General features: G+C 52.3%; 1 protein-coding gene across 2 annotated transcripts in view; it reads left to right on the top strand.

Moving 5' to 3' along the window:
* Positions 1-9647: 9647 nt before the first annotated feature.
* Positions 9648-15915, top strand: part of PTPRT (protein tyrosine phosphatase receptor type T) — a 917718-nt gene continuing 911450 nt past the window's right edge. For both annotated transcript variants that reach the window (XM_054697687.1, XM_054697683.1), the window contains exon 1: positions 9648-9735. In XM_054697687.1, the coding sequence (XP_054553662.1) occupies positions 9648-9735 (88 nt within the window). The remainder of the gene's footprint in view (positions 9736-15915) is intronic.

The following is a 15915-nucleotide window of genomic DNA, read 5'->3' as shown; positions in this document are numbered from 1 at the left end:
AAAGGGGTGTGTGTGCACTTCTTCCTGACGTGGTCGAGAAGCGGAGCATGCTTCCAGTGTAATGAGTGAAGAGAGCACCGTGTAAATGAGCTATAGGCATATCTAGGAACTGCGATTCAAGTCAAGAGCTGGCTGCTAATTGCATACACATTTTGCTAAAGGTAGTCAATAGGAATCCTTCACGTGTCCGCAGAGACCGCGGCACCATTCAGTATTCATGGCAAATATATCACTGAGCTTCATAAGAGAATCATTTTAAAACAAAGCTTGGTCAGCTGTTTAATAATTTACTGATAGTGACAGCAGGGAGAATATCTAATAACCAGTGAGATTGGCTTTCAAATAGAAAATAAATTCATGTTAGGAGAGAGAGGAGGAGAAAGACAGGAAAGAGGGGGGCGAATTATTAGCAGTAAGGAAATATTTAACATTTGTCAATTCCTGGTTTCTTTTGAATCCTGTCGGAGTGGAGACACCTGCTTATTGAGAGGTTGCACGATTCCATGCGCTTGTATTTGAAAACATTCCTGGAGCCCCATGTGTTTCTCAGAGGAAGTAAGAACTACACAGAGGTCCATTCCCTCCAAGCAGAAGCTCTGACCCTAAGTGTCCACCTTTGCTAATCTGGGGACCTTCGGGGGCTGTTCAGACTTTCTTATCACATCTCAGCTCTTACTGGTGTAGGTAAGGCCTGCGCCATTCAGAAAGCAAAGCATCAAAGAAACAAAATCAACCCAAACTGTAGAAGTATATTCTGCTGCTTTGGGGGCCTCCTCGCACAGAAGTTATTAAAGGGGATCTGGCTTCTGGGTAAATGGAACTTATTTTTGTTTACTATTGAAATGTCTGTAAAATGAAAGGATTTTGAGATGGTTGGGCTTGAAGTTCCCAGTTCATTCTAATAAACTTGGTCTATGATTGGAGACACAATTACAGTGATATGAAAAGGTCCAGGAGATAAGGCAACACAAAACCGAAAAGTGTCACCAAACCTCTGGGTGTTTTAGTTTCCTACCTGCAAGTGGGGAACAATAATGGATTTGTAGGGGGACCATGCTTCTAAGGCTCTTAGCTATGTCCCTGGCTCACAGTAAACACAGTTCAAACATTTTCAAGAGGCAGAAGCGAAGAGAAAAATCTCCAAGATTATCAATCTTTAAGCTTCAGTGGTAGACAGTGATGAACGGTGTTTTTGGGAAAAGAACACCTTGGTCCCCCTACCCTGCAGCCCCCTCCCCAGAGCACAGGGCACACTCTGTCCTCAAAGCAATCCCGAAACTTGCCAATCTGAAGACAGGCTTCTAGATAAGACGGATGATTTCTGTGTTCCCAGATAGCGTTTTCTAGGGTTTTATATTCTGAGATTGTACCCTCCATTCTTCACATCACTTCAGCAAACTCACTCTCATTCTGCCTTGAGTTATTAGCATTTTTTAACTTGTAGAAGTAATGATTTATCAGAGTTTTATTTGATGGGAGAATGGCTTGAATAAACGTGTACTCTCTGGTCTGTCAAGCCAATGAACAATCTTGATCAGCCCGCCTCCATCCCAATCTGCTCTAGGTGGAGTGAAGGAGGTTCTGGGGGCTAAAGTTTGCTGCTATCATTTTGGGTGAAAGTCTTTCTGTGTAATACAGTAAAATATTCTTAAACAGATGCCACTTGCTGAAATGGAAGAAACTAGTCATTATGCCACTGGATTGGCTGTCAAGTAGCTGGCTGGTAGAAAACATATTGAAGAAAGCACTGGTGCTTAGGGTCAGAGGAAGGGATAGGTGCGTGGAAATCACCGGCTCTACTGGGCATGGGGGGGAGGTCGAATGGAGTGTTGGATGGGTGGGGGAGTGGGTAAGTGAGTCGTTAGGTCAGTAGACTATTAAAGGGGTGGAGGAACATTTGATTCACAAGCGAGATGGACAGTTGTTACCTGATTGCCTAAGATCCTTTGGAGGAAATACTCCTTCCCCGCTCCATTTGATTTTCATGGGATGGTCAGTTATGGTGACATCCCCAATATGGAGAAGTGGACAAATGATCTAGGCTGCTGATTACAGTGCTGCCCTCTCTATCACTTCCCTGGTCAAGTTGGTTCAAGAAGTGGAATGTGACCCAAATCAGTCAATCAGTGTCTTCACTAGAATTTGGAAGGGGTGTTCCAGAAGGTCTCATAGCTTACCGAGGGTGCTAAGCCGCAAGAACTATAGTCATGTGTTGTTTAATGATGGGGATATGTTCTGAGAAATGCACTGTTAGGTGATTTTGTTGTGAAAATGTCATAGGGTGTAATTACACTAACCTAGATAGTATATCCCCATAGGCCGTATAATAGCCTGTTGGGATCACTATCATTCAAATAGTTCATCATAGACTGACTGAAATATTGCTAGGTGATGCATGACTATATGATGGATCTATCATTGTCCATTGTCCAGTCTCCCCCAGACAACTCACAGAGGAAGAGAGAGAGAGAGAGAGAGAGAGAGAGAGAGAGAGAGAGAACATATGGCATATGAATACCTTTATCCAGCTTTACCTGAAGTTGCTTGTGAATTGCTTACCTAAATAAGTCACTGTATTGCTTTTCTAACTTTAGCTTGCTTGAACTGTTTGTCATGTTTGGAAAAAAAAAAAAAGGTCTTGCTAAAATCAATGTTGTAAATGAGCCCTTATAGCTGTCAGAGGCACAAAAAAGGGCAAGATGCTGATCTGGCCTTAGCAGGCTCAGAGTTGTCCTTACATGTTCTCTACTTGTCGGGCTCCTGACAGCACATAACCACTCACAAATTTACAGGTGCCTGAGAATCATCTGGGGTGCAAGTTAAAAAAACAAACTCAACCTCCAAGGGTTCTGATTTAGTACCATGCAAAGTTAGCAAACACCTGAGTGGTTCTGGGGCAGGTCTGTCCTCTGGACACACCCAGACTAGAAATATGCCGCCCACTTCTCTTATGGAGGCTGGGAGGTGATTGTGATACGCAGCAGAGTTGCACAACCCAGGCCTGGCTGCCAGGGTGGGGGCCCAGGAACAAAAGGGCTCCGAGATTTCCTCCCAAAGGTCCACATGCCTGCACTTTCTTTGCGTGGCGTTCAAGGGCTGGACTGTAGTAGCAAAATTTTCCTGTTTTATGGTTGGCGGGAGTTTCATAATACAGTGAGTTCTTGCTTTACATTGTGAATGGGTTTCTGGAAATTGTGACTTCAGTGCAACCAATGATGTACAACTAGGTGATGGTGTATAACTACACCAGATCCTGGAGTAACACCCCTTTGCTCGCCCTCTGCCAGTACTTTTTCATCCATGTTATCACAAAACAACATTGAACGATATGTTGTTACTTGGACCTGCTGTAAAATAACAAAACAACAAATCAGTGACAATAAAAGACCAAATCTAGACACTATTGAAAAGTATAAACATGAGCGAGTGAATACTATGCGTGCTGGGGCCCGGCTTGGAGGACAGGAGGCCGGGTGAGATACACTCCTGAAACCCTCAGCTGCCGCCCTGTCGTGGGGCAGGTGACTCTGTGTGGTCCTAGTGGAGAGAGGCCAGTCCTTCCTTGGGTCCAGCCCCAAGCGGAGTGCCGACGGTTTGGATGTCCAGGCAAGGCCAAGGATGGATGAGGACTTTGACTTGGGCGAAGTATACAGGCAAAGGCCCAGGGGAGGCACTGAAGAGCTGTCCAAGTGCTTGGAGGCTGCAGGTGTCTGTGGCATCAGCAGACCTGAGACCTCAGCCCGCTGGGTGTGCCCTGCCCTACTGGAACGTGTGGCCCATCTCTGAGAGTCAGCTGTGAGGACTCCCTGTGGGGGTAAGTTTAAGGGAACTGAGTCAGGTGGGAAGGAAGGCTGCACCTAGCCTGTGTGGGGGATGCAGCTAGGCTAAGGATTTTGGAATTTATCCTGTGGTGCATGGTGAAGGGGTTCAAGCTGGAGCGACACAAAGGTGTGGGGGTTGTATCTGGAGCTACTGTAGCTTGTGGGGTGGGACTGGGGGAGGGTCTGAAGTTTGAGCCACCTCGCCTCAGGGGCTGTGGAGCAGAGGGGTGACCCTGCCCTAACTGGGAACCTCTTGGATCCCGGTCTGGAGTCAGGGGCCAGGAGAGGAGTTGAGATTCTGGTAGGACCTCGGGACCCTAAAAAAGCACCAGGCCCCTGTGAGATCAGTGGCTCTTCTGTTCATAGGAGAACAGCTTTGCTGGGAGGAAGACATAAAGGTGGGGCCGCCCTGCAGTCTCGTTTGATGTCCTTAAGGCCAACGCTGACACCAACACTCACAGCAGCGTTGCGCAGACCGAGGCTCCGCGGGAGGAGGCCACTTTATCTGGGCATCGCCACTGCTCAGCTAAGGCCAGGCGCAGATTAGAGGTGCAGACCCCTGTGGTGACCCTTGTGGTCAGCCCTTAATTTGGGGGTGGGGAGTGTATGTGTGTGTGTAGTATTTCAATTAAAAGAAACAGCTGTTTGGCAGCTCCCACTTGCAAAGCCAGATGCAGCCTCAGCATTCAACTCAGGGCTTCCCAGGCACAGGGGTCCTCCTTGCCAGCAGTCAGGACCATGTGCTGGTGTCTGGCCTGAGGAGGAGCAGCTGGCTCTCCATGCTCTGTTGTCGTCCAGGTGACGCTTGGCCTGGAGTCAAGCTGGTGGCACGGTGAATCTAAGACTTGGCTGCAGGAAAGAAAGGAAGGAACAGGATCTCTGTAGGCCAGGCCCTGCTCTAGGTGCTTTTAATTCCCACTCAGCACAGCCTGGGGTGGGAGTGGGGGAGTGAGCACTCCAATGTCACTGGTGGGGACACAAAGATGAGTGGAGGGTAGATGGTGGTAGGGGGCACCGAGGCAGAGGCTAGGCTCCCTGGAACAGGAATGTTGCCAAATGAGAGCATGTCCCAGAAGAGGACCCGGATGCTGTGGGCCCGAAAATCACAGAAGAAGAACAGGAAGGGCTTGTGGGATGGAGAATGTTTACCAAGAGCACACCATCATCCCAGCCAGAGTTGCAGGGAAGCCCGTGTCCCCAGGGAGAACCGTGACTCTGGAAAGAAGAGCCTGCAAAGTGGCAACACTGGTTCAAGCAGAAGGAAATTTCTGGAACCCCAAGGGCCTCATCCTGGAAAAGATTCCTTTGTCAAGTCCTGCTGCTTTTTGGACAAAGCAGTATTACTGGATGATGTGCATTTTTTACAGAACAAAATAGATGGATCGTGAGATTACACTTGAAAAATACTTAAGGTTTTAAAGTTACATTTGGGATTATTTATATTTGCGTATTTGGACAGACAGCATGAATGCATATTAATACTCCTGCCATAAAAAAAATTATTCAAGCCACAACGCTCGTTCTGAGTCCACGGCCTGCACATTGCCACTCTGCTAATAGAAAGGTTAACTTGTATTTTTGAATTATTGATGGTTGCTTGTTACTAATTTTTTTCTCAGAAAGGAGGAAATTATTAATGAAGAGATCATTGCCAATGTGTCTGACATCTATTAATGGTCTCATCTTGCAACCAGATTAAAAGAGACAGCTGGTCCATGAATTTATGTGTGGAGACAGCTCCAAATGTGCTGAGAACTCCGTGGGAGGGTGGGGCCAGCAGGCAGTGGGGCCTGGGCACTGGCTAGGCCTGGGGCGGCTGGGGTGCTGGGGCGCTGGGGTGGCTGGGGTGGCTGGGGTGAGGTCCTGTCCTGGCTGGTCTGGCTTCCCTGGAAGGGCTGTCAGAAGCTTTGCAGAGGGTCAGGCAGTCAAGGGGCTCTCACTCTCCTGCATTCCCGAACTCCTGTGTTCCCACGGAGCCCCGGGCGCCCTCACTGTGCCTTCACTCGCTGGCATTTTCTCCGTGGGCGTCTTCCATTTGGGCGTACATCAGCTTCACCTGCTTCCTGGCCCCACCTCCAGCGTTTCTGATGCCACAGGTCTAGGGCAGGGCCTGAGAATGTGCATTGCCAACACGTTCCCAAGGTGATGCTGATGCTGCTAGTTCGAGGTCTGTGTTAGACCCGGGATGGTCAGTCTGCTCCAGACTTCTTCCAGGCTAGGGAGACAGCAGGTATTTTCAGCAATGTGGGTGCCTCTCTTTGCCTTCTGTGAGCCTCAGTTTCTCCTGTGTAAGAGGGGGATAAACCAAAAGCTCTATCATCAGACTCTCCCCTCAGCTAAGTGAGGCACCTTGGCCCCTAGGGTGCTTTGCTCCTTCAAGGGGGCTGCTCATCCTTGGCAGGGGAACTGGGGAGATGGAGGCCACCTCCTGATGCTTTACCTTTCTTCTTTGTCTATGTCTAGTCTTCCCCACTGAATTTTAAGTTCCCTGAGAGCAAAGGCCATGTCAAGTGTCCAATTGTGAACCCACAGCCTTGATGCTCCTGGCACGTGGCAGGCAGCCAGCTCACCTGTTGCAAGGATGCCCCGTGTTTCAGGCTTCCCTTAAAACTGCACTGGATTGAGGCCTCCCTGGTGGTGCAAGGGGTTAAGTCTCAGCACTATGAAGCTATTGGCTGCAGCTGTGGCAGCCACTGCAGCACAAGTTGGATCTCCAGCCAGGGAGCTGACCCAAATGGCACAGCAGACCTCTCCCGTCTAGCCCGCTGCTCCCCTCAGCAGTATATTTCAGTGGAGCTGCCTGTTCTGATCCCCACTCTGTCTCTGGTGAATCCTCTCACCCTGGCCTACACTCCAGCTCTTGTATGCATAAATAAAAAATAAATAAATCTTTAAACAACAACAAAAATAAACTGTGCTGGATTGAAAAATCTGCAGCAAAAATGAACATTCCTTCCTGTCTGTGCTCAAAGGGAAGCCACTGTGTGGATGGGGAAACTGAGGCCCAGAGAGGTCTTGTCAAAGACCCTGTGGTGTTCAGGGCACCCCAAGGACAAGAGGGTGCCTTGTTGAGCAGAATTGAAAGGGGCTGTAGGGCAGCCCACTCACAAGGCCCACTCTGGTCCCATCCCCTTGCTTCAGCTCTAACCCTGGGCCCAGCCCTGAGCCGGGGGGCAGACATGTAGTCCTGTGTCCCAGTAACCCAGGCGGATGGTGGGGGGAGGCAGCCCCTTCTTGCTAATCAGCACTGGCTCCCCAGGGAGAGTGGGAGATGAGTGTAGCCCTTCTCGAGCCCCTCCCATGAGAGGTCAGTCCAGAGGAGGCCTGGCATGCGAGGCATCTTGAGCCAGCTCTAAATCTCTTCCTCAAGCTTCCATCACCCAGTAGCCATGTCAAGTGCCCAGGTACCTCTGACAATTCAGCTGGTGAAACAGACCAAGTGGGAGATGAACGACATCCTCACCGTGTGGACAACAGGGCACAGCAGCCAGCCCAGGAGGCCTCGGCAAGGGACCCTGGGCAGGAAAGACCTCTGAGAAATCTTAAAGACCAGTGTGAGATGGCCAGGGAGGACATGCAGGGAAGGGCTTTCCAGGCAGAGGGAACTGCAGGTACAAAAGCATGTGACTGGATATCTGAGTCTGAGTTGGGGGGGTGGTGGGGGCAGTGTGGTGTGGAGGCCGCTGGAAAAGCATAGAAGGTAGTGGTTCACCTTGGGGCCTTTGAAATGGAGCCTCTTCTCTGGGTCCCATCCAGACGTGGGAGTTTCGAGTGTGGAGGGCCTGTTCTTGAAGGTGCTGTAAGAACTGCTGTTTTATACTTTTTCCAGAAAGCTTGAGAGGGATTAAATAGGAGCCCAAGGGATCTGGGACAGGTCACAAGTGTGACACCAAGTTCCTCAGTGACCCAGTGACATGGCTCCAGGGATCAGCCATGCTCAGGGTCACCTGTCATGGGCCTGTGAGATCAGGTTTCTCCTTAGAGACCCCCTAACAATTCATCTGCTCAGCATAGACCTTGGGTGGGGGTTTGAGGGGCCAACAGCCAGCAGCGTGACTGTGAGCAGAAGGGACCTTCCCGTCCTAGGTGTCCCGAGAGCCATTCCTCTTTGTCCCCGGAGGCCAGCAGATCGGGGCACATGGCTCTGTAAGGAGAATATTTACAAATCTCCAGAGTGGCTGGTAGAAGGTCCCACTTCCAGGCCTTCGTTCCCTGACCCTGACCTGGGCAGCGGCTTGGGAAGCAGGACTTAGAAATTTCCCTGGCGGATGGGCAGGTGTGGGAGGCACAGGCTGGTTCGAGACCTTCACCTTTTGGAGGGTGAAAGAATGTGCCTAGTGCACATGCAAGGTGGGGGCAGCTGTGGGGGTGGGTGGTCCCATACTGGAACCTGGGTATGGGGGCGAGGCCACACATTTTCTGCCATAATCACTCAGTCCAGATCCTGAGACTCCAACTTTTGGAAACCTCAGCTATGCCCTACTTTCATGGGACTCCCCCATAGTCTGTCGAGGCCAATCCTGGGGACCCCCACAAGGATGAGGAGGCTGTGCTGAAACAGGAGTGCTTTGCCCAGGTTCACAAAGTGAACCCCTGGCATTGCCCAGCTGTCCCTGTGCCCCAACTTATACAGCCTAGGCCCCCAGCCAGGACCCAGTGGCACCCATTCTCCTCCGCGTGCTCACCCCTCCCAAGAAGACAGAGTCCCTGTAGTTGTCTTCAGGGGACAGACAGGAGTCTGAGCTGCTGTTTTAGCTTTCAGCCCCAACCAGGTCTTTGTTCAAACCGGGAAGAAAAAGGAAAACGCTAAGTGGTGTTTCTGCCTCCCAAGAAAGGGAAGGTGTGGGAGGCCTCGGCAGAGAAGGGGGACGCCTCCTGCCCAGTGGGCACGTGGGGTGGCGCCAGGGAGGGATGTGGCTGAGTAAGAGGGGCCCTGAGCGGCTGGGGGTGGGGTGGGGTGAGGGAGATCGCACTGCAGGCAGCATCGCGCCCAGAAGTGTGTGTGTGTGAGTGTGTGTGTGTGTGTGTGTGTGCGCGCGCGCGCGCGCGCTACGCGGGGGTGTCTACTTCTAAATGAAATTCCCATCCTGGGGCTTGCAGTGACCATCGCCCTCCGAGGCCTGCCCCAGCCTGACAGCTGCCCCTCCCCACCCAATTCCCCGGGACCCCGGTCCCGAGTTGCGAAGGCTGCGCCCTCCCCCGCTGCCCCCTCCCGGCCCTCGCCGTTCACCTGTTCTCCAGTCCCGAGTTCCAGCGGCTGCTCCCGTTGTCCGCCCCCCGCCGCCCCCGGTACCTGCGCCCCAGCCGGGCAGACGATGTCTGGCTGCGTGGCGCGGCGCGGGGCGAGGAGCCGGGGACCCCGCGGGGCGCGCGGGCGCGGGCGCAGGGGTGCGGGGTGCCGGCGCGCGAGGGCGCGAGCGGCCCCGAGCCGGCCGGCCCCGGAGAGGGGGCGCGGGGGAGCCCGCGGGGCCGGGCGCGGGCGGGTGCGGGCGCGGGGCGCGGGCGTGCGTGCGGGGGTGTGTGCGCGGCCGAGGCGGAGCGCCCGGGCGGGCGCGGGCGACGGCGGCGGCGGCGTTAGGACTCGGGGGACACCCCCCGCCCCCCGCCCCCCGCGTCCCGCCCCCGCCCAGCCTCCCGCCTCAGTTCGCGCCGCGCCTCGGCTCCGAGCGCAGCGGCGCCGGCTCCGGGAGCCCAGCCGAGCCAGCCCGGGCGCCCAGCGGCGCGCACAGCCTGCGGCCGCGCCGGCGATGCGGGGCCGCCCCGCGCCCGCCCGAGTCCCGGCCCCGGGCCCCGCGGGAAGGGGCTGAGCCGCCCGCCGCCGCCCGGATGGAGAGCCTCGCCGCGCTCGCCCTCTGCCTGCTCCTGCGGCTGCAGCTGCCGCCGCTGCCCGGCGCCCGCGCGCAGAGCGCCGCAGGTGAGTGCGCCCGCCGGCCCCCCGCTCCCTCCCGGGGCGCCCCGCGCCCGCCGCGGGGCCCGCGGACAGAAAGTTGCGCGGCCCGGCGGGGGCGCGGGGCCCGGCGGCCGGAGCGCGGGTCCGGCCTCAGGCTTGGGGAGCCGCGTCCCCGCGCGCCCCGGCCCGCGCGCCCGGCCCCGGCGCCCGCCCGCAGCCCGCGTTTGGCGAAGTTGGCCACTTCACTTTGCTGCCGGCCCCGGGCTGGAGTAACTTTCCGCGGCGGCTGCGAGCGTCTCCACTCGCTGCCTCCCACTTGTCGGAATCTGTCACTTGAGTGTTTGGGGCGGCGAGACGAGGAGCGGCGGCGACGCCGGGGTGGGGCGATCGCTCCCCGGCCGCTTCGTGGGGAGCGCGCGCTTTTCGTGGGGAGCACCGGGCGCCGCAGGCCCGGGGCCGCCCGGGGGGCGGCGAGTCTCTGCACCCGGGGGGTGCGGGGAGCCCCAGACTCGCGCTGAACGCGCGGCGGCCCCACGCTGCGCCCTGGGCGAGCCGCCGAGGGCACCGGGGGTGTCTGTGTTGCCGACAACGCAGCAATACCTACTCCCCACCCCGTGGCCTCATCCGGAGTAAAATAGGCACCCCTGGTAAGGCCCTTTTAGTGGAGTGACTTTGTCCCGGAGAGTGTCTGCTGCTGAAAAGTTTGGGGGACTCCTCTGCGGGGTTGACCCCGGCCAGGAGGTGAGCGGAGGCAGTTCCCCCGGGTGGGGACGCGCGGCCCTGCTAGGCCCCTCGTGGGACGTGGGCCTGCTCGGGAGGCCGCCACGAGCTGGTTTTTACGCGTCGCCCACCCCCACCGCAGGCCCCGAAAGACCAGGCGGTGGGGGCAGGACAGAGGGGCGGGAGGCGCGTGCAGGTAGGCGCCCAAGTTCAACATCACCTTGAAGTTTCTTAGCAGCAGCTGCTTTGGTGCAACCACGCTGAGCGGATCACAGGGACACACTGAGCTGAGCAAGTGGAGTGAGGAAGAAGCTCGTTTGAATTGCTGAGTAACAGGAGTGCCCAGATATTGAGAGAGAGAGAGAGAGAGAGAGAGAGGGAGGGAGACCCGTAAACCTGGGGTGCGGGAGTGTCACCTCCTTAATCAAGCTGCTTCTGCGGTTGAGAACTCCGGAGGGACATTCTCTTGGAGATGCACTGGGCTCTCCCTTGCTCCGCACTGACGTGGGACCCGAATATAGGATCCTGTGAAAGGGGCAGCTTGTTTGCGCGGCTGGCAAGTTAGGCACTAGGACACTCTTGAGGGGTGTGGCGCTGGAAGGTTGGATTAGACGGCTGGAGAGAAGAGATCGGCCGCTGGGCCATTCGAAAGAGGGTGCACTTTCTGGAGGGTGCGCGCTGGTTGTGCAGAATGAGGAGGGTAGGATGCTTGGGACAGTCCTGCGGCCCCGGGCGTGGTTCTGTTGGCGTGCATTCTTGTTTAGTGTTCACTCCTCTGGCCGCCCTGTGCACATTAATAGTACTCACGTTCCTCCGGCAAAGACATTCTGAAAAGATGACACCAGGGCTCTCGAACCCTTTTAGGAAACCGCACGGGCTTGGGATGCTGTGATGACAGCCCGCCGGTTCCGGATGCTCCCGCCAGGTGGCGCCCGCCCACAACTGTTAAAATGCAAATCTGGTTGCTTTCATCTCAGGACTAGAACTTCTTTTCAATTTTAAAATGAGTAATGTGTTTATTCAGCAGCCTTTTGTTAAAACATTTAGAGAAGTGTGAGGAGCAAGCACCTTTTCTTTGTTTGCTCTTCGGAACACTTGGGAAGGAGAAGCAGTCCTGGAGTACAGTCTGGGAAGAAATTCTTTTGGTTCTACCTGAGCCAAACGCTTCTGCAAATCTGCTGCAGCTTGTACTTGGCAAGTGACTGCATTTGTTCCAAGGACGCCTTAAAACGAGGGGATTCACTTGTTTTGGAGATTTGGTGCATTGTAAGCCTCGCTCCGTTGTAAAAAAAAAAAGGGCATTTTCTGTGTACTGTATCTACCCTGTTCTTTTTGGTTTCATGGTTACTGGACCATTTATTTAAATGAGGTGAACTTTTCCAGGTTTCCTTGTGCATATCTCCATTTGTAGATGCAGGAAGGCTGCAAATGTTGACTTTTTGAAAGGGCTGATCTTATTTAATTTCTGGAGGCAGACATTGTTGGATTCCAGATCTAGTGTAATTATGACAGTAGCTTGATTTCCTTTAAAGTATCTTATTTAAAACTTTTGGCAAGTTTGCGGAACTGATACATTTTAAAACTTAGTGGTATGTTCTCCATCTCCTTTTAATCTGAAAATCCTCATTCTTGAAAACAATTTCAACTCAACTGGTTAAGCTGATATCCAAGATACAGTTGGGGTGATATTTTTGCTGGAACATGGGGGTCACTGTGCCCACAAGTCAATGGTGAAAGCTTGTTATCAAAAGGCAATTTCCTTCTTCCTTACTCTGGGATGTGTTTTATCAGCCAGAATGATTTTTCTCAGGAAAGATAATAAAAACTCATTTAAAATCAGCCTGTTAAGAGTGTGACAAAACAATTGGGGAGGGGAGGGGACGAGAGAGAAATAGTTAAATTAGTGGTTTGGGGGACCCTTCCTCCAGGTCCTTCTGGCTTTCAGCATCCTACCCTGAGAGCAAAAATGGATCTTCGAGGGGACTGTTTTGAAATCCCAATTGTTAGTGATGTAGCCATTTTACTGATAATCATTGCCAGGACCTCTGGGGAACTATTAGCGGTACAGTAACAAATTTTACTCTCTGTCCTGGATTGCTTGATTTGTTCTCTAATAAAGGAACAATTAATGTGCAAACCTGGCTTGGATTCTGTTTCAGCAACACAGTCACAGACACGTTCATAGGGAAAGCAGACCTTCTTGCTTACAATCCACTACCTTTCCCCTCGACTTCATTGCTTCAGGCTCATCCCCAGCACAGCTCCTGCAGCCTCCAGGCTGCCAGCTGAGACGCCGTCCGCTGTAGTAGCATAACTGTCACCTTTCAGAGCCATGATCACAGGACATTACAGCTTCGTTCTTCTAAGCACGGGATGCTCCCGTGACTCTGACAGCGTGTTGCTGTGGAAACAAGAGCAATGCCATGTAGGCGGTGGGCCCTTGATAAATATTGATGATGATGAAGAGATGGTAGAGTCTCCTGGCAGCCCTGATGGGGCCTGAGAGTGTTGTCGTCTGAAGGCAGCCTGTTGTAGGGGAAAGCCTAGGAGTTCTGGAGTCCAAAGTACACCCTTTGAATCCTGCTGTACCATCTTGGGCAAGTCATTTGCCTCCTCAGGTCTCCAGCTTCTCATCTGCAAACTGAGGATACTTGCAGCTGCCTGGCTGGATTTTATGAAGACGAAGTGAGATGACACGCAGAGTGGGTGCAGTGCCTTCTCCTAAAGGAGGGCCGTCTGTTCCTTGCCTCCATATTGGCCCAGGGGAACATGGGCCTTATGTTAAGCTATGAATTGACAATTGGATGGCTGGGTTAAACATTTTTTTGGTTATTATTGTTTTTTTCTCTTTTTCCTTTTGGGAGGTTGATTCCCTGCATTTGCTTTTCAAAAGAGGTTTAAAATGAAAATCGATAACAGGTGACACCAAAGCTTTTGACTGTTCAGTGTTAGGAAGAGAATGTTCAGGTTGAGCCCATTTTACCTTCCGCACGAGAACTGTCTAAAGAGAAAGCTGGTGGTTGCCCGACCACAGGCTAGTGTTTAGATGCACCTTCTCTCCCTTCCTTCCTACCTCCCTGCCCGGTACTGTCTTCCTTGCCCCAGGACTCAGATCCTGCTCTGTGAGCATTGCTCACCTAACCTAGAAATCAAGTCCAGGCTCCTGTGGGGCAGTGAGGGGAAGATGCTGTGTGCAAGTTGGTAAACAAGCAAATAATATGTAAACACATAGAGGGCCATGGCATTCCAATAAACAAGGAAGCTATGAGATTAATGAAAACAAACCGTGGCCGACAATGGACTAGCATTTGCAAGCACATTACAGAATTGGGGCCAGGAGGCAGCACCATGTAGACAGTAAGAAACAGCTAGAGCATTTCCTGAAATCCTAGAAAATGGATGCAAATTGGTTTGGGGAGGAAAAATGCCAAGGAATTTTTTAGGGATGTGAGTAAGGGGACAGATGGACCAGGGTGGCCAGTTGGGGGTCATGGGCTGTGGCATTTGCTTTTATTACATGGAAGAGAGGAAATGAGCATGATGATGACATCTATTGATTAGCTATTGATGAGAGTTGCAGGTACAAAAGAGGACCAGGATCCTGAGGGACCTCCCACCGGAAGTCAGCTGTGAGCAATGGGAATTAATGTGTCAAGAAGGCAGAGCGGTGAAAGCGTACAGAGTCAGTGGGGAACAGTAGCCGATAGGCCTGTTTTATCCTGAAATATCAGCAATCTTTCAGTCACCTCCTCCTAGGTTTTTATACAGCCAGGGCTGCTTGGAGACCCTGCCAGGTCCACCCTCACACTTGGGTGGGGGCGGAGGGCAGGGGATCCACATTGTTACAGACAATTTTTTTTCACACCGGAATCAGGCCCTACATGGGTCTTTCCAATTTCTACACTATTCAGCTCAAAATTTTTGTTCGATGCTGTAGGGAGGAAAAATGGCAATGTCTTCTTGGTAAGCAGCTTGGCAGTTTCTGGAAAAAGTTAAACATACATGTGCCCTAGGAGCCAGTCATCTCACTTCTAGGAAACTTCCCAGCAGAAATGAAAACATATGTCCACACTAAGACACACGTGTGAATGTTCACAGCAGCGTTATTCATAGTAACCCCAACCTGGAAACGACCCAGATGTCCATCAGCTGGTGAGTCCATGCAGTGGGGGGCTACCTGCAATAAAAAGCAATGAACTATGATATATGCTGCCACATGGACGCATCTCCAAAAACATTTTGCTAAGCAAAGGAAGCCAGATGCCAAGATTATATATTATGCGAACTATCCAGAAGAGGAACATCTGTAGAGATTGAAAACTGATCAGTGGTTGCTTGGGGCTGGGTGTGGGAGCAGGAATTTATAGTGAGTGGGCACAAGAGAAAATGTTAGAGTGATAAAAAGATTTGAGAACTGGAAGGTGATGGTGGTTGTGTAACTAAGAACTTATTACAAATTATACTATCATGCACTTGCAGTGGGTGAAATGATATTGAATACAACAGTTAAAATTTTTATTTGAATATGGGCCATGGTGTATCTGGATGTGTGTGTAAGTGCTGGGTTCTCAGTGTACTCGTGAAGTGACCTTGATAAATTCACTGCTCACTTTGTTTCTGCATCTGTAAAGTGGGTTCATGGTCACCTCCTGCTGCAGGAGCCAGCGGTAACTTCTGTAAGTTGCTAAGCTGGCTTCTAAAGCCGGTAAATGCATCATTACCCCTTATCTCTTGACACTTTCCAAAATGCTTTGTGGCATTGGCTATTTGCAGGGTGTTAATTTTGCTTGTTCCTATCCCCTCCGCTTTTTTAGGTTCTTTAGTCCATAAGTGAAACCAGGGATCTAACATTCCTTCTACCCTCCTAAGTTTGGCAAAAATCACAAAGTATAAGACTTTAACATTTTGACAAGGATCTGAGTTAGGGGGCTTCATTCATTGCTGAGTAGCGAACAGCCTTTCCGAGTGCTAATTTGGCCTCGTCTGTGAAAGCTGCAGGTGTGACTATCTCATACCTGCAGTGTTTTGGTAAGGCATGGCTTGGTGGGGGCAGAGGAGAGCCCATTCATTCACTCTTTTTCTCTTTAAGCCAAGGGTAAAAATGTAACAGAAGAGAAAATGCTCTCAGCTCAGGAGCAGATGCCAGGTATTTCGGCCCCTTAGTTTTCAGCAGCTTAAACAGAGGGGAGAAAACAGCTCCAAACCTGCACCCCAAGAGCTTTGCCCTGCCAGTCCATGTGCTGATCATAAAGGGGTCTGTGAACCTCAGACTTTCGTAGCATTCTGAGGCTTTGTCCTCCTCCAGGACCTGGGTCTCTTGTGTCCTAGCACCCTGGAGACTGTTTCCTCTCAAGGCTCCCTGACTTTGCAGTGCTCTCCTTTTGCTCCAGTGGTTCCAGAACTGGATCACAACTCACTTCCTTGGCCTTGCTGGGACTCATGGCTGGCGACATATTCGCCCCGTAAGGATGGTGCTGCATTTGT

Source organism: Talpa occidentalis, unplaced genomic scaffold (genome assembly GCF_014898055.3).
Source record: "Talpa occidentalis isolate TD23 unplaced genomic scaffold, MPIMG_talOcc4v2.1 talOcc4.10, whole genome shotgun sequence".
NCBI classification, from domain to species: domain Eukaryota; kingdom Metazoa; phylum Chordata; class Mammalia; order Eulipotyphla; family Talpidae; genus Talpa; species Talpa occidentalis.
The sequence above is the reverse complement of the archived record's forward strand: the minus strand, read 5'-3'. Positions and strand labels throughout refer to the sequence as shown.